Below are 22,485 nucleotides of genomic sequence, written 5' to 3'. Positions count from 1 at the left end.
CAAGTTTATACCAATTTGCTTTTTTTGATAGAATAACCCTTCCTATCCCCATTCTTCTTACTGCTCCCCCCATACAAAAGTTTTTACTACTGCCAGGTCCCGTAAGAAAGTATTAGTAAGCAATTAATTCGTATTTCCAGACTCGGTTTCTATTATATGATCTGTCTTTATAAATAAAAGAACACTGGGGGCGCCTGGGTGGCTCAATCAGTTAAGCGTCCAATTCTTGATTTTGGCTCAGGTCATGATCTCAGGGTTGTGAGATCAAGTCCCACGTTGGGCTCTGTGCTCAGCACAGAGTCTGCTTGAGATTCTCTTTCCCCCTCTCTCTGCCCCTCCAGTTGTGCTCTCTCTAAAATAAATATATAAATCTTATTTAAAAAAAAAAAAAAACAGTGATTTACACATGAAAATTTGACAGTGCACTTTTTTAGGGGTTTTGTGGGGTTTTTTTGTTGTTGTTCCTTTTGGCTTTTCTTTTTTCCAAACAAAATGACTAGGTAAATCACACACAGTTGGTATTAACCCCAGCTCAAAATTAAAAAAAAAAAAAATTCCTGCACTAACAATTTACATGGTATGATTTCAAACTTGTCAGTTTCTAGAATTTTCAGAGAGGTAAAGCATCAATCTTCAATATTTAGTGTTAGGCTTGGTATCTGGCATTCTGTTAGGAGCTAAGGGAAACACAAAATGAGTAAGACACAGATAGTATCTTCCGGCAAGTTACAGCCTAGCAGGGAGAGCACATAGGAGCTAATCAAACAGTTGCGCAGGACACCCCATGGGTCACTGTCCAAATGCACGTCACCATCATTAAGTACCAGACAATCAGAAAAGAACAAGATCGCCAAGGGCTGAAGCAGTCAGGGGGGAAATTCTACAGACAGATAAGCAACAAAAGCAAAGAACCCTTACGTGCCCCAGATGCCCCAGGAAGCACTTTGCAAAGAAGAACTCCTCTAAACCCTGTAAGGAGCCACTGGGAAGGGCACTAACACTGCTCCATTTTGCAGATGCAGACATTGAGGTTTTGCAGTCTTGTCTAATTCATGCGGGACCGCATAGCTAGTAAAGACCAAACTCGGATCGAACCCTAGCAGTCTGATGCAGGCATGGAGGAGACTGGACTTGAGCTAGATCCTCGGAGAGGGAAGCCTTGGGGAAGAGGGACATGGCAAGTGTGTGGCAGGAGGAGAGAACAGTGGGCAGAAAGGCCCAGGAGCAGGAATGAAGGGACATCACCTCCAGCCCCAGGAAGAAGGAACCACGTACGACGTGCTGAGTAAAGTCAGGCTCTGAAGGGGCCCTGTGGCTTGTACCTGGGTCTTTTCTTACTGGTCTCCACACAGACTGAAAGTCTCAAGACCAAAAGTTCAGGTACCCTCTAAAATGCAGAGGCTCTTAGTCTCAAATTATCTTGGTGTTCTTTGATAGGAAGGGTCTGGAATTGCTGTAATTTTGAGAAGCATCTTAATTTTCCTGTTTTAAATCGAGACATTAAAAAATAAGGCGAATGACAAGACAGTAATTCTCTTGCACACACTCTGAATCCAAGTCAGGTTACACGCATCTGTCCCCTGCAAGGGACATAGAACATTGCATTTTTCATAACGGTAAAGCTAGTCTATGGCTTTTGTATCTCGAGGCTTCATCATAAAATACTTAAGCAACTGGCACGAAGAATGAATAAAAAACAAACAAACCCCCAAGTCATTAAAAACACACTTGAATGCTTTCTGAACGGCGTTCTGTGGCTGTTTGTAGATAAAACTTGCAAAATACAGAACATCAGAAACTTCTATAAAATGTGTGTTTTTCTGCTTCATTTATACCCTCTGGATTCACAGCATCACACTTTTTCCAGGAAAGAGGCAAAGCAATTTTGAGGCTATCATAATCTCTTCCATCCCGTAGTCTGAACGTGTTCTTACCTCACAATTGCTGAGATCAAGAGAAACCCCCTTCAAGTTATGATTGCAAGCCAGGCCCAGCAACAGCGCTCTGGGGGAGAAAACACACACATTAGACACAGATTCCATAGGCTGCACCGAAATACGTTCACATGCTGAATAAAGCCCAGAAAAGGTCAAGCACCAAGCACCATGTCAGGTTTTAGAATGCCAACTGCATTTCTTCCTCCCAGACACAGTGAGAACTGACGCTGTAACATTCTTCTGTCTGACTCAGAGCAGGCCCATTCCGAACGCCGGGATCGCTATTCCTACGCAAATAAACCAACAGTACCCCTAACTGCACACTGAAATTAAACGATGTTCATCACAGATCAATTCCCACCTGCATCTGCCTGAGAACACCTTTAATATCGTTTAGAAAATTATGAGGCAATTGTTATTAGAGTAGCAAAGTCAGACTGGTTTTCCCTAAGGAATAGGTTATGAGGGAGTCAGGCTCCGCTGTATCCAGGACCAGAAATTACAGTCTATGGAGAGGGTGTTTTTGTTTTTTTTTTTTCCCAGCATCTACAGCAGAGGTAGGAAGACAAGAGCATGGGAGATAAGGCCCAAGTCCGGAGTCCGAGCCCAGGATCCTGCCTGTCTGTCCAGCTATGACAGGCTGGTCTCGGGGCAAAGCACATCACCACCATGAAGAGGCATGTTCTGGTCTGCATGCTGAGGAGACTGGACTAATCATGTGGCTTGCATCTCTAAGACAATGAATCGGTTCCACCTGCTCAAGTCAGTCCCATAAAGTCTAAGACCCTTCGGCAGGCTTCACGCAACAATTTGACCCAGGCACACACATCCATCAATCACGCTGAAGGGATCACAGACCTCAACCGGGCCCGGGGAGGAACACACAGGTGAGCACCAGAGGGCTCCTGCTGTTGGGCAAGGGCGACGCGCGTGTGTGTGTGTGTGTGTGTGTGTGTTTGCGTGCACACACCACTGTAAGACAGGCAGACAGGAGGGAGTACTGGGGGGGTGGGGGTGGACCCAAAGCATCAGCTCCTCGGGGAACTACTGGTTCTCAGCGTTCCCATATTCTCCACCTCGTATACTCCACAAATACTGCGGGGTGAGAGTGAGGTGGGAAGGCACCTCCTTCACACCAGTCTCTGGGATCCCCCCTGCCGGGGACTCTGGCCTCATCCACCCACTGAGCGAGAGAGCTCCCACGGTGCGCGTGGGGCCCGCGAGCTGGGCTGCTTCCAGGGAAGAGTGCTGGAGGCGGGTAGCGCCTTTCTTCTCATTCCTTCAACCCAGTTCACCAGTCCCTTCTTCCTCAAAACACAGGCCGATGAGAAAGGCTGGGCAGACCTCATCTGTGTGCATGCTCCTGTTTTATTACTTATTAAATTGCTTCTCTTTCTCCAACAAGGGCTTCCCCCTCTTTCCTTCTTGGAGGCAGTATTGAGCCGCCGAAAGCGCCTGGGGCATGGAGAACCCAAATGCCAGCGCCGAGGTCCTGGCTCTGTACCCGCAGTGGGTGGCTCCCAGGACGTCACACATCACTTTTCTCTGTCTCGGGTGCTCATCAGCAAGATGGGACAGTCAGCACATTCCCAAAGAGGTCCCTTCGAGTTCTCATATGTGCTGAGTTTCTAGAACCCAGCCACGCACTCTATTCTTACAATGCTTCCATGGAAGGGACATTCTTCCTGCTCGCCTGACAGGTAGATTAAGGCCAAGGAAACAATAGTGTGCTTTCAGATATTTAAGGACGGTACAGAAAACCAGTGATGAAGATATAACAGCTCCTGAGACTGGCAAATACAAAGATCCCAAAGCAACCGTAAAACAAAACCAAAGGGAACAATGACGAAGCCTAGCTCGCACCGGGGAAAGCTCCACGGCAGGAAGCGCTGTTACTCTTCACGCAGTGACGGAAAATGGCCTTAACGATTGTCCTCTCCAATCCTCCATCATTACTGCAACACTGGTTAAGAGAAGAATGTGCATTTCATTTCGCCAGGTCTGGATATGTGATGCTAGTTAGCATTTTTGAGAAGCTCATGCAATAGGTTTCTTAAAAATACTCAGCCCAGGAGACGGGGAGAAGGGGGGCCATGTGACAGGGAGCAAGGAAGGGCACAAGGAAGCAGGGACGGGGAAGAAAGCGAAAGCGCCAGCATGAGTAGTAAATAGGACCTCGGGCCTCGCTCTGAGTGACGCAGAAGCAAGGAGCATCCTCAGGACGCACGAGAACCACACTGAAGATTTTAGGAAACACAAGGAACAATGTCACCATGTTCTTTACTAAAACCCCTGTGGCCTGATAAGTCTGCAAGGAAAAAGCACAGCTATGAAGTAAGCGGTCATAGTCTTTCATTGTTTTTGAAGAAGCCCCAGATTGTGGGAGACTTCTGCAGAACACGGTGATGCCCAAACTTAGAAGGTTTCTCTCAAAAGCATTTGCATTGCTTTAGCATATTCTCTTATGGCTGCTGACCTCCAACCCCTCAACAAGTGAGGGTCTCCGTCCGCCCCTCTTGGTGTCGGGGAAGGTGGTGGGGCAGGCACATCGGGAGCCTAGTGGCCGCTGGTGGGCACCACGATGTGCCTCCCAGAACCCCCTCAGCAGTCAGTCCTCCTCTGGGGTGTGACCTCGGCCAAAGAAACATGCCTCGCCCAGGCCACATCCTTCCAGAGGCAGACTATACCAAGGACCAATCGACATGGGGTAGAAAATCCGAGTCTCTGTCCCCTACACGCTATGCTCCATCTCAAAGTCTGCTTCCTGAGAAACCCGACCTGTGACCGTGAGTTTGGGCAAATTACTGAGCTTCTGGGGCCTCCATTTCCTCAACTCCAGACTAGGAATCACAACACCTGCTCACAACTGCTATCAACATCGAAGTGGGAGCCTTTTCCCTCATGTTAAGATTTTTATTAAGTGAAACACAGAGCTAAGAGATTACTGACAGGACACTATTAAATATTCACATAAATAACAGCAGGTCACAAGATTTAACAATTACAAAATAACTTTGAGGCATAATTTTTATCAGTAAGTCTCTATAATAAACAGTACAGTAAAATCCAGTGTTGTGGTGGTGTGGAATATTCTATAAAATCACTAATGCTAATCAGTGAAGAGCTACTCTGTATTTCACAGGATCAAGAACACTGTAAGAATTGGAATACTGTGCACCTGTCAGTAACTTTTGAATAAGCAGATCTCTTATCGGTACACTGAGGGCAAGGATCAAGTCTGGATCTGCTTTCCACCCAGTGCCCTCCTCATATCTGGCACATTGTAAATGCACAATAACTATTAGCTGAATAAATGAATGAAGTAAATATGACTAAACTATAATGGATCCCCCTTTAGAATACTGATTCTGAAGTTAGTTTGATTCATATCCACACAAACAGCCTCATCATGAGACTTTTACTATCTGAGCTGTTACATCTACAGACCTCTAATACATTAACTCAATGTTTAAAAATGAAAAGGCCTGCCATACACCATCGGATTTCTTTCTTAGCACTTGACTAGATCTACTGTCCTTAAAGACATCCATTGTTTTGGTCTTATGGTGCCATATGAGATACTGCAATCAATTTCACACCTCTCAAAAAGAAGAAAGCAAGTCACAAATTAGATAAAGATTAATTTTCTAGTAAAATGAATAGCAGACACTGATTTTAACATGTCATACAAATTACAAGGGAAAAATTAAATGCTGATTTACATGCCAACTAGGGAAAGGAGAAATCTGTGCATGCATTTGGGAGCATGCGACCTGTACACATTTGTAACTACCTGGAAATATGTTTTTTAGACTTGTAGAGAATTTGATTCTACGGCCCTTCTGATTATTTCTGGCAATGGTGAATAGAAACTTCAAGGATGACAAATTATCCTCAAACTTTATTTTAAAGAGTTTAACTTCACCGCTAGGGATATTAACCCATTAACTAAGTTGACTGCCAAGTAAACATACCAAACAGACAGCTTCTACTGACCTAAGTAATTCAGGAACTAAAGCATCTAAAACTGATTCTGTTGCATACACACTGTGTACAGAGTTTATTATGGTTAGGAGAAATATGGAGAAGAAATATTGACTAGAACACACACATGAAAATACCTAAAGTGGGCTGAACAGAGGTTAACATAAAGTCAGTGGTACCTGGGAACACAACTTTTACAGATCAGTGACAACTGCCAAGGTCACAACCCAAAGAAAGATTTTTTTTTTTTTCCATAGAAGATGCAATAATATCAATAGTGCACAATGTACTCAAAAAAGAATGTGATTTCCTTTTGTGCCCCAAAGTGAGAAAGGCATTTTCATCTGCTTGGCCTGCTTTAGGATTACGTGTCTTCTTCTTCCCTTCCCTCAAGCACATTCATAATAACAAACTGAATGTTAAAAGCTCTGGAGAAAATGAATTAACGACTCACTTTAACGGCTCAGGAGACAGTTTTGTGCCTGAAAGGTTGAGCTGCATCAGAGACAGAGAGCTACTGAAGAACTGTTTGAAGGACGGGGGTACTTCTTTTCCTTTCCTGAAAAACAAAACACAAGAGTCCTACCACGAGCAGTTATACTTGGGGTTGGGTACCCCACTTCCAGACTAGCAAAATTACCTGTTGGTTATTCAGACACTGGGGAAAAAAAATCCAGGAATCCATTACATTTTCAGTAGAAATTTAAAGGTAAAAAGAAACAAAATGTCTGGAAGCTAAATAAATCCAATACCATCAAAGGAACAATGCAAGAGAAGTTAAGACATTTAAGTCCTTAAAACCACTGCTATTCTTTGTAGCCAATGATCTCAAAACGTGTTTTACCCATAGATCTCCTTGTTTGAATTTTTAAGAAATTGGGAGGTCAAAGAGGATGTCTATTTCTCACAATTTAATGAGCTTTCCCTCTGGGTGGCACTGAATACTAAGGATCGTTACGTGCACTTGGCAAAACTCTCAGACGCAGCCTGTCTCAGATGCAACAAGATGTGACCTAATGGCGAACTCAGGAACAACACAGAAAGTCTGACTGGCATGAAGCCTGCGTGGCAAAGATCCTGCTCAGCTCCTACATCCATAGGGCAAATCTAATCATTTCAGGCCAAATATTCAAAAAAAGACAAAACTCCAAAGAGATGGCTATAAACTGCAAATACGTGCCCTCGTTGTTACGGCAGAAATCCTACATCTCAAAAAGAAAGTAGAGTCAACGCCACGCTAGGAGGGCTTTGGGAAAACAAGACCCCAGAGTCAAAGTTGGAATGTGACCCTTTGCTTGTTTTGTTCTATCTGCTAGAAGTGATGGCAGGATTGAGTAAGTCCACATGCGTGAAGCCCTCAGCCTGATGGAGAGTAAACACTCATTTAATGGTAGTTATTTATACTCTGTGGGCAGATTCAGAGTCTCAGGGCAGAGGCCAGGCTAGCAGTCTAGCTCACCCACATAACATTCAACAATATTTCTTGTACAAAGGTCCAGGAAAACCTATGTTAGAAAAAGGTTTTAAACAAGATAATTTTAGGCTACCTGAGAAGAACTACCTAAGCAACCAGAATCTCTAAGAGGTTGAAAATAAATTTAAGAGGAAAGAAAATTCTGGCAGAATATATATTAAGATGTTTCCAATGAACTCTGGCTCCAATAGTGAAACAATATAAGCTTGTATACTCCTGTTCGTTTTCGATGAGCAAATGTTAAAATACTCTCTGAAGGGGCACCTGGCTGGCTCAGTCAGTTAAGCGTCTGCCTTCGGCTCAGGTCATGATCCCAGGCTCCTGGGATCCAGCCCCGCATCGGGATCCCTGCTCAGTGCAGAGTCTGCTTCTCCCTCTCCCTCTGCTCCTCCGCCCTCCGCTCATGCTCTCTCTCTCACTCACTCTCTCTCTCTCAAATAAAATCTTAAAAAAAAAAAAAATACTCTCTGAATATACTTCTCCTCCTACTACTTTGTCTGGGTATCTACTGTACCAATGTTTCCAAATATTCACTGCCCCTTTCTGTGGGAGGACGATGCTTCATCCCCCTCCTGCTGGCAGGCATGGCCATGCGAGTCCCTTTGGCCAAGGGGACATCACATCAGACAGAAGTGATGTGTGTGACTTCCAGAGAGAAGCTGCACCAGCCAGTATGAGCTGTGACTCTTTTTCCTCTGCTACGTGGCTAGAGATCTGCCTTTCAGATTAATGGCGATGTGGCCAGCCCACAAGGGACATGTCACAAGACTACCACTGCTGAAAGCCATGGAGATGGGGGTGGGGAGCTACACAGAGCAACCTAACATACCCTGACTGACACACTTATGAACAAAAGTACGAACAGCCTGGCTGACAGTCCACAGCCCCGTGTAAAGGCATCAATTCCAAGATAATTACTAAGGGCTTGCTAGGACTGTATCTAGGTGAGGTGCTGGGTGTTTAATCACAACCTCTCATTTGGATGACAAGCGGATTTGTTAGTACAGTCCCGCTCTGTAAGCTTAACAGCTCTACTGAAGACCAGTCATCATAGAAAAGGCGCCGGGGTGGCTCAGTCAGTTAAGCGGCCAATTCTTGATTTCAGCTCAGGTCACGATCTCAGGGTCCTGGGATCGAGCCCCGCGTCAGGCTCCGTGCTCCCTGGGGAGTCTGTTTATCTCCCTCTCCCTCTGCCCATCCCACCACCCACGTGCATGCACTCTCTCTCTAATAATCTTAAAAAAAAAAAAAAAAAAGACCATTCATCACAGAATTCATAGTATATGAGCCCAAAAAAGCTGATTATGTGAAAATTTTTATCTTCTATGACATCGTCTTCCCAACCCAGCTGCTCAGTCCATCCCAGCTTCCCGCAAAGCATGGCTTCTTAAAAGGCTTTCAAATACATGAGGTGACTGGGTAGTCTCCATCAATGCCTTGAAGAAAACCCCCAACTTCTCCCACCGTTACAAACGCCCCACACTCTCTGCCCGTGTCTTCTTCTGTTGAGGTGCTTGTGGCATATTTTTGCTCCTGTAAAGATTCACCTCACTGTTGAAATAATGGACTGACTGTGCTTTAAAATATAGAATAATTTACTTGCGAGGCACAGCTGTCCGATAAAGCCGGCTGAACAAGCGAACGTTCCAAATAAGTGAGGGTTATCCCTCTGAATATATGAAGTTTTCAAAATGGTAACTTATTAAAAGGGAGATATTTCTAGTAGTCAGCAATTCTCCCTATTACTAAAAAGCACATAATGACGAAAATATGGTTTATGATTATGGTCATCATTACGAGTGCTAAGTACTGTATTAATTCATCAGGTGGTCCGAGAATTTCACAAGTACATAACCCATGTACTTTTGATAACTTTTCTTTCTTTTCCCTCCATTCTAAGTCGCTGCTGTTTGTGAATACTTGCTGTTTCTAATCTAATGCCCTACACTGCAAACAATTCTAAGTCAGGAAGGTAGAAGTGAGGTGCTCAGGCTAGCCCTACAATTCTACACATTAAAATTCATGAATCTGGGGGCGCCTGGGTGGCTCAGTCAGTTAAGCGGCCGACTCATGATTTTGGCTCAGGTCATGATTTCACGGTCGTGGGATCGAGCCCTGCATCGGGCTCCATGCTCAGCATAGAGTCTGCTTGAGATTCTCTCTCTCCCTCTCTCTCTCTGCCCCTCCCTCCTGCGCGTGCTCTCTCTCTCTCTAAAATAAATAAATCAGTCTTATTAAAAAAATCATTAAAAAAAAAAATGCATGAGTTTGGGACCGGCCATACTCTTTGCTCCCCAGAGGGAGTTTATAGTTGCTTCCAAGTTCATTGTTGAGAAGTCCCTCTAAAAGAGCTTTTACTATATTAAGAGAAGAGTGCCCATCCTCATGGGACAAGCAGTTATTAGTTCACATAGCAGGCTGGGGCGATTGCTAAGAACATCCATCATACTGCAGTGAAAAAATACAACAAAAACTTGCACTTTCAAGGCCTTGTATTCACGATTATGGTTTAAGGCCACCTCCCTTCACGCACAACACGCATCCTTTATTGCTCTGTTTTCAGATCACCACAACCTCCTCTGGGAGGAAGACAATCCTAGATGACGGTGGTGGCAGGTAAAAAGCCATACCGGTGAGAAAAGACAGCTCTGGAGAGACTGAGCACGGCTAAATACTGGAGGCATCCCCGGAGAAGAGCCGCGCAGACCTGAGAAAGAGAGAAAGCACTCTTAGTTTCCAGTATTTCAAGGCCTAAGAGAATGCTTTATTAGAGAGAAAAGCCTCGCTCTATCACCCCTAAATGGCTGGTCTGACACCCCAGCACAGCATCAAGAACACATTACCATGTCCAGGGAACATTCTGTGTTGGATAAATCCAGATGAGCAATGGCATTTGGCTGGGCCAAAAAACTGTACATGTGCTTGAAATAAAAAACAAAAAAACAAGCATATTAGGATCTGGAAACATAGACACACACGTTAATATTTTAAAAAGAAGTTGCCCAAATCCTCCCATAACCATTCTCTACTCTTCCCAAGAGGATGAGCAGAATTTCATGTCATTCCATGGCTTTCCCCGAGAGCAAAGTTCCAAAGAATATTTAAAATAAAAGTATGTTTGAGTTAAAAAAAAAAAAAAAAAAGGCCAAATGAACTCTTGGCTGCCAAACCCCCTTTTGTTACACATGACTTAGTTTTCCTGATTAGCTCCATTTTTATAATTTTGGGGCAGTGCTAATTAATTTTAACTGCTGAGATTAAAAGACCACCTGAATAGCACTCACCCTATCAAAATGCTAATCACTTTCGAAAGTGCTCAAAGATCCACTAATTTGAATTTGAACCATCAGATGGTCTTGGGCTATACTCTCTTCCATCCAAGACAATGATTTCTTCTATCCTTAGTTACTTCCAAAATCTAACAAGAAAGGGTCTGATGGCACTATTAGTTTAGGTTTTGTTTTGTTTTGTTTTTTAAATCTCATACACAGGGGGCGCCTGGGTGGCTCAGTCGTTAAGCGTCTGCCTTCAGCTCGATCCCATAGTCCTGGGGCCCTGGGATCGAGCCCCGCATCGGGCTCCCTGCTCGGGGGGAAGCCTGCTTCTCCCTCTCCCACTCCCCCTGCTTGTGTTCCCTCTCTCGCTGTGTCTCTCTCTGTCAAATAAATAAATAAAATCTTTAAAAAAAAAAATCTCATACACAGTTCAGACATGTCAGGCTTCAAAGGGTCACAATGCCTAAACTCTCCCCTTATTCCTGTGCAAGGCCATCAAAACAATACACGTACTCTGTTCTTCTCTACTTGCCCTGAGTAGCAACTGCTAGAATCCACCAATAACAAACCGAGCCCAAGCTCCTGCCACCAGGAAAATAGCTAAATTCTCCTTGGCTTCTCTGGATGCCACTGGATCCTTGCAAAACCAAACTAGCTTACATCGAGATGTCCTCGTCCTTAGCAAAGACTCACAGGGCAGTGGCTTAGCTCTATCATGCTTGAGCAAAATCCTCTCTACCAAGGAATTCAGAAAAGCAAAAGATTAGCCCATAAATACTTGAGAATAACTAGACACACACAACAGACTGGATTATGAGAAGTTCTGATCCAGAAAAATAACTTGCTCTCACTTCGGTAAAGATCTCTGCCTCTCTCGGGCTTTGCCTGGCATGTGGTTTTCCTCTTGGCCACCAGCTGGGGGAGCTCTAATCACCCGTGACTGGTGACAAGACCCTGCTTGGCCAACACCTCTCCAAAGAGGCAGGTCCAGCTAGGCTGCTGGCCCTGAAGGCAGGGGCCGGGTAAGCCCCTCCCTGCACCTGCTGCAGGGCTCCCAGAACCTCCCAGAACCTGTCCAGGGCTGGGAGCCCACTCACACAGGCCTCACGGTTCCACTTCTCTTTCCCCAGAGGCAAGCCGGAACAAAACCCACCCTCGGCCACCCTCAGACCCACTCCTGGGCTACTTTGCTACCTTGAGTGACTACGAATACCCCTATGTTGGCAGAGTCTTATTACTTAATCTTCGGGCTCCTCTTTTATCCCTCTATTTCTCTAGTTTGCCACCATAACGTCTTAGTGGTTTCCCATCGGACTCCCGGTTTCATCTTGGGAGGGAGCAGATTTATGAATCATCACTGAAGGTGACAGCTAACATGGAGCAATGCACTGAAGAAGTCATGGCACACCAGGAAACAGGATTGCTTAAAATGGGTTCAGGTATCAGAGAGAGGGAAGAAATCCTACAAAAAGGACTGTGGCAGTATTCCCTGCCTTACAGGGAAAGTAAAACATAAGAGAAATGGGACTAAATTTCAAAATGGTTTTCACCCCCATAAAGAGGAAGAACACACATGAAGGCCCTTAGAAGACGCACACTTGTAGGCTCTACGTGGTAAGGGAGCATTTCTTCTAAATTCTATCATGGTGATCAGAGGGGACAACTCACCAAATCTGGACACTGAGATCATACCTAATTCACTGCACCAATAAGATCTGCCAAACATTTATATTACTGATTCAGCTGCACGAAAAATCTTTTCTTTGAGGGTAAACTTTCTGCCATCAAACTCGAACTTATTTAAAGAGTGGCCCCAGTGTATTCCCAACCCTTGCCTCTCCCTACCGTATTCATGGAATATAGGACTGGACTTTATCCCAATATCCTCTTTCAACTGCAAACTATTAAAAAAAAAACAAAAAAACCTACCTGTCTTAACAATATTATTTAATGATGAAGTCATTCAGTTTACATTTCTAATCTTTCTTATCAGGCACTTTTAAGAGGTCCAATAATGGTTAAAATGAAGGGGAAAAAAGGTCCTTTAGAAAAAAAAGTGTTTCCAAAAAGAATTCACACTTTAGCAACATTCAGTTAACAGGGGAAAACATCTATGCGCTAAACTACATTTAATTAAGGACAGGTCTGGGCTTTTTCTCTAAAACACGTCCTAAGCTCATAACTAAATGGTCTGAAAGTATCATGATGAGGGGAGCTGAGGAAAGCCATGTTTGCAAATTCTGCCAGGCTTATGCAATACAGCACCTTTGAACATGACCGGGAGGAAAGGGAAACTTACCGAGAGGTCGTCTCCGCGAAGGACGTTCCCTGAGAGGTCGAGATGGGTAAGGGTGGTGGCGGTCAACGGGTTGGCACTGAGTGACTGAGAAAGGCTATTCACCCCTGCAACATGAAGAAGATCCAGCTCAGTTTCCACTCCAGGAAACAAAAGGAGGCTGGGGAGTATCTATAAATGGCCCCGTCAAACTGCAGGACTGAGATTAGCCACAAGTAGGGTCCCCAAAGGTAGGACTAGGACTGTCTTCTTCTGACCTCCCCTCGGGGAGAACAGGGGAGTGACGGACACAGCCATCTCCCTGAGCAGGACAAAGAGACAGAACTAGCTTCGTTCTGCTCCACGTCTGACGTGGATGGAAAGGATCTGACTTGGATGCTAGAAGGATGCACGCACGGATGCACCCAAGTCTAACTGGTCATTTCTGTCTCTCTCTTAATTCTGCTCGGTGTTCCTGACTTAATGTATGGGATTTAAGTGACGCAGGTGCGCCTGCAGGCACTTCTCACTAATTAAAGTACTTAGAAGTTAATATGAGTCAGATAACTGTTCTACCTAATATATCATACTCAAGGCAGAATTCAGAGGGAAATGGATTTTTACAAAGACTGAGAACATGATTTGTATACCATATAAAAAGCAATCGAAAGGAAAAATGGATAACTGACACTCTATACACTACTTACACACATAACATAAACGGCTCGAGTCAAAGTCAACTGCACTGAAGTGAACGGGTTATTATGACCTCAAAAAACAAAGAATAAATACATGAGGAGGGCAAGAGTGTTCTGCGAGGTGAGAGCCACGTTCTTTCTCTATGTGGGTAACAGTCACGGAGCCACGTCTATTGGTGGGTTCTCCTCAAGCCACTTCTCTCCACGGGGGAAGGAGAGGCTCCAGAAGGCGGTCACTACAAAATGGGAGCCCAGAAGAGTCTGGCTGCTCACCGGGATTTGAAGAGGTCAATATTCACAATAGCACTGATGGTCATTCTTAGGGTAACAGGAATAGGAGACATAGCAAAGCTCTTCATGTTTCTACAGTTCACAGTTCCAGTTTGTGTATTTTGGAAATATGGCGATTTCTAAACTGGATATACATTCATAAATTTTTTTTTTCAGTAAAATTCTTAAAAATCCCAGCCTGTCTTGAGCACCCTACAGGGACACAGGGAAGGGGGCTTTGGTCCACACTTGCATAGACCTTCCTTGGGATAAGGGACGGGGGTAGGGCCTGCCAGTAGGAGACAGAATTGGTCACAGCAGCAGGAGGAAGCAAGGCACTCCAAGAAAAAAGCAGAGGGTCCCAAGGACAGCCCCGCACTGGAGCAGGTCTCTGCTCTAAGTTTAGAATGTTTGGTGCATGGACTGATGAAAGGGTTATTATCTCATCCTCCAGCTTTGGGGGGTTACAAAACCGACTGCAGTGTGTACGTGTCTGATAAAGAAGACTGAGCCAGTTCTCAGGGGTGACTGTTCCTCTGGATACTGCAGACAGAGAAGAGACAGAAGTGGAGAGTGAAAAATATTTTAGTCAAGTACCAGGAAGAAGTTCTTGGCTATCAATTCAACATTTGTTAAGTGCTCATAAAATGTTTATAAAATGCTGGGGATTGGGAAATAAATGTAAATGAGGCCCCTTCGTTGCCCTCGAAAAGCTCAAAGACCATCAAGAAGGAAACTAAGTAAATTCCAGCATGAAAAATCAGCACTCCGCAAGGAGTATTTATTCACTGCAACAAAAGTTGATCTAAGACCAACTGTCCAGCTGGCATGGGCTTCTGAGACCCAGGGAATATTATGTTACCCTCGAAAGGCTGGTGCAATGAGAGACACAGTCAAATAACCAAAATCCAGAGAGGTCGGTTCTATCAAAGAGGTGAAAAACAGGAGCTTGGCAATGAAGGAGGTGGAGATTTGGTTAATTATGCTAGATAAAAAGAACTTGCAATGGCCTACAGAAGGTTAATTTCTGGAGGTAACATCTATGATTGCTTAAGTGACCAAATTCTTTCATGAGTACTGTTATTAGTAGTACGAGCGTATTTTGTAATGGAATAATTGAGTCCCAAGCATGGAGAATACAGACGGTCTCTCATCAAGAAAATCATGTGTAAAATCACTTCCTTCGTGAGGCAGAACAAAACTCAATAAAAAAATTCCAAAATTAGAAGGTCAAATTAGTCTTGACAGGAAAAGGCTCCTTGACAAGTGTGGGCGCTTGGCAGTTGCCAACGTCTGAACAGAATCGGGAGAGAACTGTATTCTCAGCTCAGCTTCATGCTGCTCGAACAGAATGGAGGACTTCCTCCCCCGCCTCGTGAGCCCACATCCACGTGAGGCCTATGTTAACAGGCACACTAACAGCAGGAAATTACAAAAACACAGGATGGGAAAAAAACAGGGCTCGTAGAGCCCAAACTAAACACGGATTTATGTGCCATTCTCGATTCTGGCTTTCTAGTGATTTTGACCATTCTTCGTATTTATTACTGGAGTGTTTACAGCTGGAAAAAGGTGGTACCAGATGGCCCGGCATTGACATAATCTGGCAACCAGCAGGATATTTACTAGAAATCCAGAAAACTATCATTTAGCTAACATCTGAGGAAGAGAAAGAGTATTTGGAGACAGTGGGGATGTCATGGCAAGATTTAAAAAAAAAAAAATCTGTCTTGAATTATGGAGCCATGAATATACATGTTTTCATAGAACTAAAATACAAATGTTAGTCAAATTCAGCAAAAGACTAAAACTGCAGTGTAATCTGAGTTACTGTGACTCTTCAAACCTTTCAGATACTACAAGAAAATCTGCAAGAATAATGAAATCCTTTAAGAAATCCTTTTTATTAAAGACAAAACAGAAAAAACCCCAACATTTCAACACATACATCTCTTAGGAAGGGCAGCTTAAAATTCCTTGGGTCAGAATATCATTCAACAGTATTAATTCTCAAAACACACATATTAAGGTACACAAACTTTATGGCAGAGAAAAGATAAATGTGGCGTGAAGACCTTTATCTGTGAAGGGCATGGGGAACATGGGTCTGTCCTCACTCACGAGAAAGCTGAGGACCTCTGCTCTGCCTGGGGGACCTCCCACCCTCATGACACCTGGAGGGACAGGAACACGGTGACTGGTGGCATAGAGGTACCCCAGACACTTGTCCTTGGGAGGACAGATGATCACCACATCCCTCTATTTGTCTCACAGTCATGAACAAATACATTAAAATAAATAAATTCAAGTTTGGGGGTTTTTTTAAACACCTCTATCGTAAAAAAAAAAAAGGGTTGGACCACATAGCACGGTGATGACAGTTAATACTGTATTGTGTTTCTGAAAGCTGCTGAGAGTAGATCTCAAAAGTTCTCATCACAGGGTAAAAGAAATTGGAACTGAGTGTTGACAGATGTCAACTAGACTTATGGTGGTGATCATTATACAACATGTAGGTATCAAATCATTATGTTGTACACCTGAAACTAATATAATGTTGTACGTCAATCATATCTCAACAAAAAACAAATTTTAAAAAGTTATACTATAGATCACGTGATAAATGATTCACACGTTTAGTATGTAGGGAATATATATAAATTAAGAAAGAAGATTAGCATTGCAAATAGAGAGGTAACAGAGGATGGAAACTAGCAACTTCCTCCAAAAGAAAGACAAATGACTAAGAAATGGGAGGGTGTGGGGGGTGAGGGTGGGGAGAGAATTCACCTAAGCAGTAAGTGAAGAAACTAAAATTCAAATATCAGAACACTTCAAGGCTTAGTCGGTTAACCATCTGACTCTTGGTTTCAGCTCAGGGTTGTGAGATCAAGCCTCACATTGGGCTCCCCGTTCAGCAAGGAGTCTATTTGAAGATTCTCTCCCTCTGGTCTTCTCCCCACTCATGCATTCTCTCTCTCTCTCTCTAAAATAAATAAATAAATCTTTTTTAAAAAATCAGAACACTTTTGCTTATATGCTTGATAAACAATGAAAAAGAATAACATCTGAGGGTGGTGGGAATGTGGAGATTTGTACAAACAACTTGGAGGACAACGTGACAATAAATATGAAAAGAAAGCTTTAAAAAAATGCATGACCTTTTTGATTTAGCAATGTAGTACTTAGAGAAATTTATCCTAAATATGAAAGTAACAAATGACCAATAATTACATACAGAAGTCATGTTAGCATTGTTTGCATTACTGAAGCATTAGAAACCACACAAATGTACAATAACAGGCCATTTAAATCAATTATGGGGCTCGTTCCACACGCTGGAACAGCATGCAGCCACAGGGAGTAATCGCGTGTTTGCGGCCATAAAGGCTCACAATATACTACGCGGGGTGGGGGGAAGGTTTATGAAATGGCAAGCATCTTGGAATACCATCTACGCATGTGTGTCTGGACATGGGCAAACACAGAAACACATACAGACAGAAACGCTGTGGAAGGATGGGTGCCAGGCTGTCCGCAGGGGTGGTCTCCTAATGGTGTGGTTCTGGCATAACGAGTAACTGTGGCTTATTTATACTTTTCAGTATCTTCTAAGTCTTTACCATAAATATATGATGCATTGGTAATCATCAGAAAAAGGTTTCTATAAAACGGATTTTTTTTTTAAAGATTTTATTTATTTATTTGAGAGAGAGAATGAGAGAGAGCATGAGAGGGAAGCGGGTCAGAGGGAGAAGCAGACTCCCTGCCGAGCAGGGAGCCCGATGCGGGACTCGATCCCGGGACTCCAGGATCACGACCTGAGCCGAAGGCAGTCGCTTAACCGACTGAGCCACCCAGGAGCCCTCATATAACCCATTTTGAATTTTCTTTTTCCTAGCCATTGCATTCTACAAGAGAGGGTATAAAAAGAGACTCTCTTCTTTTTTTTTTTTTAAGATTTTTATTTATTTATCTGAGAGAGAATGAGAGAGAGCACGAGAGGGAGGAGGGTCAGAGGAAGCAGCAGACTCCCCGCCGAGCAGGGAGCCCGATGCAGGACTCGATCCCGGGACTCCAGGATCACGACCTGAGCCGAAGGCAGTCGCTTAACCAACTGAGCCACCCAGGCGCCCTCTATAAAACTGATTTGCTGGAGTAGAGGAGTGGTAACACCACCGGACGACACTTGGCTTTAAGATCTGTGGACGGATTCCGGCACATGGACAAAAAACACCAACTCCCGGGCAAATCTGCCCCTTTGAAAAGCCCCTAGAAGGCCTAAACCTAAATGTCTGCACATAAAATCACGGGACTTACAGAAATAACCCCAATTTCAAATCACTCTTAGGGTAACTGTATGGTGGGAATAAGCAGGATTGGATGGCTATGACATCACTGAGGGACTGTTTTGCTTGTGCACCTGCTCACCCATGACACACGCAGTAGGGACCCGCAACGTGCCAGGTGCCAGGGACACAGCGACGACTGAGGCACAGCCCTTACCATCCAGAAGCTCCCAGGCTAGGGCACAAACCACACACAATGGGAAACACGCTAAAACAGAGGAATTTGCGAAGCGCAGTGGAACAGAGAGAAAGAAGCATCGACTGGTGCAGGGTGGGGCGAGAGAGGACTTCAAGGAGGAAGGGAGACAGTAGCTCGGTCTCACAGCAGGGGCAGGAATTCACCAGGTCTGGGGGAGGGGCACAGGCTGTCCCAGGACGAACTAAAAGCACACATATGGCAGAGCAAGATGATGATGGTGACGGTCGTGAGGCCCTTTGTGCCCCAAAGTGCACTGTTTGTGTATTAACTACTTTGTCTCACCACCTCTGATGAGCTAGATACTCCTTTTTTTTTCTTCTAAAGATTTTATTTATTTGAGAGAGAGAGAGAGCACGAGCAGGGGAGGAGCAGAGGGAGAACGATAAGGAGACTCCGTGCTGAGTGTGGATCCCGACGTGGGGCTCGATCCTACAACCCATACGAGATCATGACCTGAGCCAAAATCAAGAGTCGGATGCCTAACTGATGGAGCCCCCCAGGTGCCCCAAGGTAGAGTCAGTTAATTCCATCTTACATATGATGTAAGTGAGGAACCTGACCTAATAAAGGCATGTTCATCTTCAGTGGAAAAAATCAGGACTCAACCCTAGGCAGTCTGCTTGAGAACAGACACTCAGGCCCTCAAACACGACAGTGGTCCACACACCGTGCCAGTGCTGGAGAGATGGAGATGAGAGAGGCAAGGACAGCCCCCCTCCAGGATGGAAACAGTATTTATACAGTAGCATTAGATCTATAAGTAATAATGTGATCAAGAACTAACACAGAGGAAAGAGTGCTTAATTCCACCGAGGTCTCAGGAATAGGGAAGATGTCTCAGAAGAGACGATCACAAATGAGTTTTTTTTTTTAAAGATTTTATTTATTTATTTGAGAGAGAGAGTGGACAGAAGCAGGGGGGAGGGGCAGAGGGAGAAGCAGACACCCTGCTGAGCAGGGAGCCCCGTGCAGGGCTCCATCCCAGGACCCTGGGATCATGACCTGAGCCAAAGGCAGACGCTTAACCATCTGAGCCACCCAGGTGCCCCACAAATGAGTGTTTTATACAATAAACTGAAGCTCTCCAAGAATATATATAAGGGGGGGCGCCTGGGTGGCTCAGTTGGTTAAGCGACTGCCTTCGGCTCAGGTCATGATCCTGGAGTCCCGGGATCGAGTCCCACATCGGGCTCCCTGCTCAGCGGCGAGTCTGCTTCTCCCTCTGACCCTCCCCCCTCTCGTGTGCTCTCTCTCTCTCAAATAAATAAATAAAATCTTTAAAAAAAAAAAAGAAAAAAGAATATATATAAGGGGAGATGTGAGATAATAGAAAATATATATATACTGGTCTCTGCTCCCCATTCCTAGCACAGAGTTCTCTAAACCCTTGTAATTTCTGAAGTAGTAAGAGCACTGGGGACATCTTTTGTTCTAATGAGGTGACTCTAGGTGGGCTCCTGGATGGGGCCGGTCACCAGAGAGACCAAGCCATGATTAGAAGCTTGAAATCTTTAGCTCCCTCCCACCCCCGTCCTCCAGGAAGAGGAGAAGGGCTGGAGACTGAGTTAATAATTGATCATGCCTGTGTGAGAAGCCTCCATAAAATCCCAATAGCACAGGTTTTGGGGGGTTTCCAGGCTGGCAAACGCATCCACACCAGGAAGGTGATGCACCCCAGCTCCACAGGGACAGGCGCTCCTGCGCTCAAGACCCTCCCACCTTTTGTCTTATGTATCTCTTCACCTGGCTGTTCATCTGTGCCTTTTATCATATCCTTTAATAAACTAGCAAACCGAACTGCTTCCCTGAGTTCTCTGAGCTGCTCTAGCAAATTAACCAAACCCAAGGCGAGGTCTTTGGAACCTCCAATAACCTAGGCTTGCAACTGGAGTCTCAAGGAGGGTTGGGAGTAGTCTTGTGGGACTGAGCCCTTAACCTGTGGGATCTGACACTGTCTTCGGGTAGAGAGTGCCAGAATTTCGTGAAATTGTGGGACACCGAGCCGGTGTCACAGGGAACTGCTGGGTGTGAGGAAAAACCGCCACACATCTGGTGACCAAAAGGGAAGTGTCTTGTGTGAGTAGTCAAGGAGACACGCACACAGGAAAGAGAAACACGAAGGAGGGGAAGAAGGCAGGTTTCACCCTGCAGGATGAAAGAAAGACTTTGCAAGCAGAATACAAAGCATGTACAAAGGCACAACGCATGCAGGGGTATTTCAAGTGTTATAGGGGTGCTGATATGAAAACACAATGATAGAATGGACAGGGTTTACTGCCCAACCAGATACATGAGCGGAGGGTGAGTGGAGTCAGAAAAGACCCTGGGGAAGGAAAGGCAATTTGCAGAGCAGGACAGAGACCGGGCAGTTAGGTCCACCAGTTTTCCGTGCAGGAGACCATCCATGTGACAGCATGTGTGACAGGGGTGGGGGGGTGGGGGAAGCACAGGTAAGCACTCCTCAACGCTAAGTCAAAAAGTTAAATAACGTATTTCATAATTATGCTCTACTCTGAAAGCATCTCACTTTAGACAACCAGAATTCCAGTTACACCACTTCTTCACCTTATAACCCTAAGAGTACTGTAATTCATATGCAGACATAACTAAGTAATACTTCTAACTATTTAAGGTAGCATGGTGTAGCAGAAATATTACAGACATAAAGTAAAGTAAATAACACATACTGTACCTTTAGGTGATAATGAGGTTTTAGATAAATTTAAATGCTTTAATCCTTTTGGGAGTTTGGCAAATTGAATACTTAAAGAGGACACACCTGAGAAAGGAAAAAAAAAAAGATTATTAGAATGTTCAACTTCTCAGAATTGCATTTGTTTTATAATGCCTGAAAATTAACTTAAATTTGATTCCAACTTAAGTGATCTTTTTTTTTCTAATGTCAGACTTTATTTTCTAATAATCTACCATCACACCTCCTTTTTCTCTGTCCTACCTAAAGGATAGGAGAAAAGAAAGATTCTTTAATTAAGCATAACAATATAAAAACTTTACCATTAGGGATGTTTTTCTTTGGACTAAAGTGTTACCCTCTCCTCTATAGTCCTATTTCAAATGCAAATACTCTTAGGAAGAGTGATATAATTGCCTCTTTTTAACCTGTGTCTTAATGAGTTGATCACTCTTCTGGGTGAGCAGATGCATGCTACTTATTGTCAAGAAAACAGGATAATGTTAACTCTTCAGATAACAGCTTCGCTTTTAGCACATGGATTCCAATACTTAATTGGCTTACGGCTAACAACCTCAGACAAAGCATCAAAGTGCGTTTAACTTCTTAAAGGTAGGTTTTGTAACTTGAAAAATCGCAGTATTAAAAACCAGAGAGTCTCTCAATTTAATGACCAGACTGGGAGACTGTGAACACCAGCTTACTCACTCAAGGATTGCAATGAGTGTAGACTGTTCACTGGGAAGAATAAGTAATACATGAATGTATGCTCTTCCTATAGATCATTCAACTAACTTCCTGCTATAGGTGAGTTATCACCTTCCCAGGGGGCATGTTCCTGGGAAGGTTCCTGAAACAATATTAACCATATGGTCTCCTAGACTGATTCTCAAACTGCATGCACTGATCCGGAACTACCATGCTGGCTGCTGCCCTATTACATAACCCCACATTCTCTACACATTTTATCAAAGTTCATCAAGAAATAGCTAGTGTAGTAGTTAGAGTAGAGGTAGAGCACTAAGCCTCTAGTTGGGTGTCTCCCCAAGGACGGTGGGTGTTCTGAGAGCCCCTATTTACCTCCTCATACCATTTCCCAAATAAATTTGAAAATCCCTGGATTAAATGATGTCAAACAGGTTTGTTTATGTGAATATTTCTAGAGATGTGAATATGCTAATCCGTATCATTAATTACAAAGAGGGGGCAGGCCTGATATTTAGTTGATAGATTCTTGTAGAAGAATGTATAACTAGTAAGTTAATGGGGACACAGGGAAAAGGGAGTCATTTTAGAAATGTAATTAATCCAAAAGGCAGGAAAGGAGGAAAA

General features: G+C 44.0%; 1 protein-coding gene across 5 annotated transcripts in view; it reads right to left on the bottom strand.

Annotated features, from left to right (window-relative positions):
* Nucleotides 1-22,485, bottom strand: part of CARMIL1 (capping protein regulator and myosin 1 linker 1) — a 308,617-nt gene that overhangs the window by 116,106 nt on the left and 170,026 nt on the right. For all 5 annotated transcript variants that reach the window (XM_034985796.1, XM_034985797.1, XM_034985799.1 and 2 more), the window contains 6 exons: nucleotides 21,154-21,240; nucleotides 12,970-13,073; nucleotides 10,239-10,316; nucleotides 10,026-10,102; nucleotides 6,376-6,480; nucleotides 1,935-2,004 (listed from right to left, as the gene is read on the bottom strand). In XM_034985796.1, coding sequence (XP_034841687.1) covers nucleotides 1,935-2,004; nucleotides 6,376-6,480; nucleotides 10,026-10,102; nucleotides 10,239-10,316; nucleotides 12,970-13,073; nucleotides 21,154-21,240 — 521 coding nt within the window. The remainder of the gene's footprint in view (nucleotides 1-1,934; nucleotides 2,005-6,375; nucleotides 6,481-10,025; nucleotides 10,103-10,238; nucleotides 10,317-12,969; nucleotides 13,074-21,153; nucleotides 21,241-22,485) is intronic.

Source organism: Mirounga leonina, unplaced genomic scaffold (genome assembly GCF_011800145.1).
Source record: "Mirounga leonina isolate KUSES-001 unplaced genomic scaffold, KU_Mleo_1.0 Mir_366, whole genome shotgun sequence".
In the NCBI taxonomy this organism is placed as follows: Eukaryota; Metazoa; Chordata; class Mammalia; order Carnivora; family Phocidae; genus Mirounga; species Mirounga leonina.
The sequence above is the reverse complement of the archived record's forward strand: the minus strand, read 5'-3'. Positions and strand labels throughout refer to the sequence as shown.